Below are 7,314 nucleotides of genomic sequence, written 5' to 3'. Positions count from 1 at the left end.
TAGAGATCAGCTAGGGCTGATGTGTGCCTCACTTTCTTATTTGTACCTGAGTCCTTGTGAGAATAAAACAGGATAATTCATACAAAACAGCCTCTGTCACACAATGTTCACTTCATAGGTAAAATCTTGATATGAATAAATTTTTCATATAGTCTCAAAAGGTCACCTGACACATCCTCAAGGAAGAAAGAGGAAATTTGAACTCATAAACATACTTTCAGTCAGAATTCACATATTTTTGCATTATCTGTTCAGTAGTCATTTCTTATTCTCAGAACACCTACAAAAATGCCCCTCAGGGTTCACTTCTTGACTCCTATGGAAGTAGAAGCTAGTTGTTGTTGCTGTTGTTGTTATTGTTGTTGTTATTGTTATTATTATTATTATTATTATTATTATTATATTTAATTTGTATGAGTGTTCTGTTTACATGTATATCAGTGCAGCATATGCATGACTGGAGCCTCAGGAGGCCAAAAGAGGCTGTTAATCCCCTGGAACTGGAGCTACAGACTCTTGTCAAGCTACCACGTGGGTCCTGCTAATTGAACCTGGACCCTCTGGAAGAGCAGCCAGTTCTCTTAACTGCTGATTTATCTCTCCAGCCCCAGAAACCTGTCTTTAAAAATCCCAAAAAGGATTAAGGGAAGTCCCGGGGAGGGGGGAAGGGGCGGAAATACTAGTTATTATTGTGGTAGAGAAAATAACATGAACTGAATGTTGACAAGCAATAGTCTCCATGCTACAGGCCACATTTCACTGTTGTGCCTGACAGCTTGCTTGGTTGACACCAAGTTTGTCACTGGAACCCCCGGGAGGTATCAGAATTCATTTCCAACATACGCTTTTCATATGCTTGTTTAGTACTGACCTGGATGAATAATGATGGAGGCTGAAATGGAAAAATATGAGTGGGGATTAGCTGGAGGATACGTACTAAGAGAAGGCAAAAGCCTAAACTTCGAGACAGTTAAAAAATAATAAGCACACACGGTCTCTCAATAATGATTTTATTTTTATGAGATGCTGTGTAAAGTTACTTAAAACACAAAGTCATAACTGATTATACATTTACATGTTTGTTTTTACTGAAAGTAATATGATTACACAAAATCAGGGTGTTCTCAGGAAGGAGTATGAGAGGATTCTTCTTCAGCCTACAAACCTGGAACCTGACCAAAAAAATGTTAAGTCCTCAGAATTTTAAATCTACCTCATAGGTCAGCATTGGTCCCAGGAGATCTTAGGTAGCCTGGTATAATATGGGGCAGGAAGAGAATGAAAATTTAAAGTTCTTAATTAACATTCATTCTCAAGTTTGAGGAAACTTCAGGTAACTCAGTTTCAGGCACTACATTCCTCTAACGTAAGAGATGTACTCATGTTGAGAATAAGCTCTGTGGATCTGTGCTTGATTTAAACCACTTCCACAGACTTAGACATTCTGGAAGTGTGCCCAGAAATGCAGGTTCAAACTACTCCCTGGGGGATCTTTGTTCTGACAACTTCCTTGTCGGACACTAAACTTGATGTTTGCTGGGTCTCTTTGCCCCCAAGAAGGCATCAAAATACAACCTTTTCCTATGCCAGTTTGTAGTTTATCATAAAGTTAAAGAATTAAAGAATCCTCTCTTTTTTTCAAGGTCAAAGAGATATTTTGGGACGCAGCCCAGAACAAAAGCATGAATAATTAAACTCAAGTCACCATTGAATATACCAAAGCACCACACTCAAAAGGTTAAAAGTGTAAAAAGTGACCTTTACATAGTATAATAACACACAGGGTTTTGTTGTTGTTGTATTAAAAAAATTGTCATCAGAGAATAGAAAGCTTTAAAGAATAGTCAAAACGGATTAAAAGTTTTCAAAGTACATATTCAGTTTACTGGATAATACATTTTCCCCCATTGCACTTCTGTTTTACTAGTGTACTTTCTATAACTGCAAGAGTAAGCTAAAATACAGAAGTGTGATTTAATCTACATTCTGGACCTACTCAGTATGTAGCTGTATAAGAAGTACAAAGCTATATTCACTTGAAGTGGAAAAGGCACACAACTTACACGTTCTTTAAAAGGAGAAACTATATGCCAAGAGATTGACTAAGCCACTACCATCCTATGGCACATCTAGAAATGTATATCATGCTAAACTTGGGGCTCACCTCTCATGCTATATTGTATAATGGATAGTGTAAGAAGTTAAAATTGGCCTTGTTCAAGAGAAAAGAAATCTAATGAAAATGGACATTAAACTCCACTAAGAAATGCCAGCATTTTCCAGGGAGAAATCTGAGATGCCAAATCACCACTCATAATTTGTTGCTAATTATAATTTGAGAGAACTCCCCCAGTTCCTTCTAGATTGTAGATATGGCTCACCCATGATGATTTTATGCCAAAGGACCAGAAAAAGAAGGCACAGTCACAGAAAGTTGGTGGTGTATAAAAAAAGCACAGTTATACTTGATTTCCTGTTCTGAGGGAGTAAATAAAGATTCAGTAAGGCAAAAAAAATGTGTTATACTGATGTCACTTAAAGATCATTTGTGTGGAACTCCAAAGCAACAGCTAGGCTGATTATATGCATCCCACTAGCCGACTTAAGACACAAAGGTGTCCATTTCTCTAAGAGAACTGCTTTTTCGGCAAGACATAGTCTCTCTCTTGCCTTGGAGCCAAGTAATGGGAACCCTGAGCACACTGCGGAGCTTCTGTTGGAAGCGGTTTCCAACAAAACAATACAGAAAGGGATTAACACAGCTGTTGGTGAATCCCAGGAGGATGGCAAAAGGAAGTGCCAGGTCAATGACTGCTATAACTTCACAGCTATTAATGATACCCATCCAGGACAGAGCATCCAAGAAGGTCAGGACATGGAAAGGAAGCCAGCAAATGATGAATGCCAACACAACAGCAGCTGCCATCTTCAGGACTTGGTCACGGGTTATTCTGTTCTTCCCATAGCTATTGGTCTTCAGCAGATGTTTTCTGATTCCAAAGTAACATGTTGCTATGAATATCAAAGGAATAATAAAACCAAGAACATTTTTCATTAAGGCAATCCCAGCAGACCACTGGGCATATTTCTCAGGTGGGAAAGCCATAATACAAGCATTCACGCCTAAGTATTCAATGGTTCTGACATCTCGGAAGTAAAATGTTGGCAATGAAGACAGACAAGCCATACACCAAACAAGGGGAACTACATAAGATGCTTGCCAGGGGTTCCTTCTCTGAGACAGAAAAGGATAGATAACCGATTGGTACCTATCAACACTCATGCAGGTAATGAAAAAAATGCTCGCAAACATGTTCAGGGTCAGAAAAGAACCAAATACTTTGCACATCACAGGTCCAAAGAGCCAATCATATCTGTAAGAGTAATAGGTTGCCCAGAGAGGGAGGGTAGCCAAAAGGAGTAAATCAGCCACAGCCAGATTGAAGATATAAATGCTGGAAACCTTTTTAGGGCCCTTTTGACAACAAAACAGTGAGACCACAACAATATTAACAGCAAAGCCAATCACAAAAATCAGGTAGTAAAGAACAGGAATTGCTTCCAAATGCTTATCTGACGGTTTGTGTGAGCAGTTAAAGGCAGACTCATTGGTGCCAGATATGTTGAGATTATCAAAAGGAAGGCTGCTGGTGATGTTCCTGCTGGTGGCCGCAAAACTGAAGTTGTCCTTCATATTGAATGGTCAGCAACTGCCAAGTCTCACGCCTTCTCTGGGGGAGAAAAACAGGGCACTTAATGCACATCCAAAGCCTAAGGAATACTTGAGTCATAGCCATGTTGAAAAAATTTTAAAGGCCAAAATAATGTTAAGTGGTTGTAGAAACCATAAAACAGCACCATGCTTGGTGAATAGAAATTACTATTACATCTTGATGGGGAAAAAACACATACACAATCAACATTTCCTCAGTAGTGTTAGATTGAAAATTCTGCACAAAACTTCTTTGCCTTTCTTTTCTCTCATGTCTTTGAAAAATTGAGGGACAAATTAAGAATCTTAAAAGTTAATGAGGGTCGAAACTGTATGAGACAAGTAAGAAGAAGCTCAGGGACAACTTGATAGCTTAAAAACCAAGGCATAGTTTTCCATCTGTGCTTTCTAGAAAACTCACTGCTGCCCTGCTGCTTCAGGGACAAATGCTTTATTGAAGTAACTTATTATATACAAATTGTTACAGCTATGGAAAATATAAGTAACACAAGCCAGAGGGGAAAATAGGTAAGTGTACAGAGAATTGAAAGACCATGCGGAAGCAGTGGATTAAGGTGGAGGGCCATGGTTGGTTTTTGCTAATTAAAAATAATCTACTTATTTATTTTCCCTTTGCTTTCACAGTAACAGGAAAAGTTATGGATATGTATGTTTTTCCTAAAGCTTTGACCTTAAAATGTTAATAGTCAATGCTGCTTTTCAATATGGATATTTAAATTTGCACTATTTCCCAAGAAACAAATCCATTTCAGCTCAATTAGAAGAAAAAGAAAACAAAACAAACAAACCTGAGTCAGGGTCAAACAGACATAGTTCTGATTGCTCCATTAAATCAGAATTAGACATCAGTGACTAACCATGGTATAGTCTTACTATTTTTTTTTTCCTTTGCTATCTTTTCAGTTTATCGGAACTAAGTAGCCATTACTTTCCAGCATTAACAACGGTGGTCAGGTGGGAAGGCTGTTCGTCCTTAAAACTAGCAACATCAATTTGAAACAAAACTAAACAAAAAACTAAAGATAAACACACCTACAGCAAAATTATTTCACCAGATAATGTCAAAGAACATGCATGCAAATATTCAATTTAAAATGTAACCACCAGAGAAGTTCCTAAGAAACAGCAAACTATCTTTTTCTGTCAAAGGCCAATTCTTTCCTATGATCTTCCAAATTAACATGAAAGAACCAAAATAAATCCCACAAAAGACTTACTATTTGCCAGCGTTTCGAGCAGTTATCATAAATCAGCTTACTCAGCTCCCACAAGCGGTCCTGTAAGAGAAAGAGCAGTTAAAGGATTAAAGCTTTCTGCAAAATGCAGTGCTAAAATACAGGAAAAAGAAAACGTTCACACACACATACTCACAAACATTTGTATTGCTTTATGTTCTCCTTCCCAACTCAAGCACGTACAGATTGTTCTGACTTACCTTAAATGTTCAGGCTGAAAGAAGCTTTCAGTGCTGTGCTCCCTCCATCCCTAGGCTCCGGGATGTAACTGCACCAGACCTCTGGTTTCCTCCTTATATATTCGCTCTGTCCACTGGGGAGCCTTCAACCTACATAATTCTGGGACTGACTTATGAACGCCTGCCAGCTTTCCAGAGGGCTTTTTTTTTTCTGGCTGCAAAACATTAATCTGAAATTCTCATGTCTCCAATCATAACAGCTCATTCAAATAAATCTCAAACCAAAAAAAAAAATATGAAGTTTCCACAAATGTGTTAAAGAATTTTAAACTCAGTGGCTTCCTTTAACAGAAGAATACGATTTTTAGCAGGATTTTCTTTTTTCTATTTTTCTGATTCTGGCATTCTAAAACAGCTCAGCGAATAGGGAGACTAGAGAGAGTTTATTCTAGTAGCTGTCTGTTAACAAACAACTTCTACAGCCTTCAGTACATGGTGAAATCTTTACCTCTGTTTATGAAAGAATGGTAGCGGCTCTACTTGAAGTCTACAACTTTTAAATTCTCTACCTCGCTTTGAACCATTTTGGCTGCTGCCCTGCACTGGAAAGTTGAGGATAAGAAGGATAAAATTTACTTGTGACAGACAAAAAAGGTTTTAACATTTAGTGGTTAGGTTTCTTTTTTTTTTTTTCATATGACTCCGTGCCAACTGTAGCTCACATATACAGCAGACAAGGTAAAGAACAATTATGTTGCTATTGTAGGGCTGCTGCTGCTGCTACTGCTGCTGCTGCTGCTGCTGCTATTCTGACTGCTTTTCCTGTCCTGTGGAAGGGTGATTCCCCTCACACAACCCAGCAGCAGCAAGTGAGACAACGAATACAGTGCAGAAGAAGGGATGGTACAGCAGAGTACCAGCTGACAGGAAATGCTTCGTGCCTAACGCTGTGCCAGGTACTTTGTGCCTAATAGTTCAACAGAGAGGCACCATAGAACACTGTAAGGCATGACCTCTGAGGTCCAACCACTTGCCTTCACAAGCCAAGTTCTGCCACATCTTAATTCTGTCTTAAGGGAGTCACACGACTTTCCTTCTTCAGGTCTCTGCTGTCTCATCTGAGAAATGGGGGTGTTATTAATTACTCGTATAAAGTTAGTAAGAGTCAATGAAAATTTATATTTAGAGTACTTGAAATGGTGTCTAACTCACAGCACATGCCCTTATGAAGTATTAATATTATTGCCTCTTTACAAACCAGGAAACAAAAAGTGACAGAGTTTAAATAAATTCTCTGAGGATCTATGACTGTTACAAGGGCATGTGAATTTCAACAACAGTAAACTTATATCAGAACTCTTTTTTTAAAAATGTCTCCCCTCCTAGTTGATCCTTTCATCTCACCTTTTGCTGAGCAAAGGGGATAGATACAACATTTACAACTGTCATTGCTATCAAACAGAAGTTTTCTTCTTAAATATATTACGAAAATGAAGATCGAGGAAGAGAAACGTGTAATTGTGATTATTTTTATTTTTTTAAATTTTTATTGGTTTTTTGGTTCTTTTGGTTTGGTTTGGTTTCTTTTTTGTTGTTGTTGTTGTTGTTGTTTTTATTTTTGTTTTGAGACAGAGTTTCTCTCTGTCTCCTTGGCTGTCCTGGACTTGCTTTGTAGACCAAGATGGCTTCGAACTCACAGAAAGCTTCCTGCCTCTGCCCTCCTGAGTACTCAGATTACAGGTGTACAGCAGCATGCCCAGTTGTGAAACTTTTTATAGTTACTGCAAATAACCACGTAACCCACAACACTGAAAAGGACTGTAATCACAATGATTCCTATGGCTCCTCCTCTTCAAAGAATTATGGAGTAGTACCTTCGTGATACAGCAGGGAGCAGTCCTGCCTCCCAAGCCTGCAGGCAGAGGAAGCTATCCCAGTTCTTAGTATTTAGGCACATAGCTATGGAGTTCAGTAAAACAAAGAAAGCGAAGTGATCATAGGTAAGAGAGGAAAAAACTACAACTATGATTACACCTTTCTCTCCATTGATATTAAAGGAAATCTGACAACACATAAGCATATAAAACCAGTAAGAGTTGCTTATCATTGCCTCAAAGGCTTGAGGACACCATTGTAGTGCTTCTTTTGATTAAGTGAGTTTAAACAT

General features: G+C 38.4%; 1 protein-coding gene across 1 annotated transcript; it reads right to left on the bottom strand.

Moving 5' to 3' along the window:
- Positions 1 to 1,747: 1,747 nt before the first annotated feature.
- AGTR2 (angiotensin II receptor type 2) lies at positions 1,748 to 5,279 on the bottom strand. The gene is made up of 3 exons (XM_084789405.1): positions 5,169 to 5,279; positions 4,951 to 5,010; positions 1,748 to 3,729 (listed from the first exon to the last, which is right to left on the bottom strand). The coding sequence occupies exon 3, from the start codon at positions 3,692 to 3,694 to the stop codon at positions 2,603 to 2,605; it is 1,092 nt and encodes a 363-aa protein (XP_084645531.1). The 5' UTR covers positions 3,695 to 3,729; positions 4,951 to 5,010; positions 5,169 to 5,279; the 3' UTR covers positions 1,748 to 2,602.
- Between the last annotated feature and the right edge of the window lie 2,035 nt (positions 5,280 to 7,314).

This window comes from Acomys minous, assembly GCF_964271855.1.
Source record: "Acomys minous genome assembly, chromosome: 7".
NCBI classification, from domain to species: domain Eukaryota; kingdom Metazoa; phylum Chordata; class Mammalia; order Rodentia; family Muridae; genus Acomys; species Acomys minous.
Note: the sequence above shows the minus strand (reverse complement) of the source record. Positions and strands in the feature narration are given on the sequence as shown.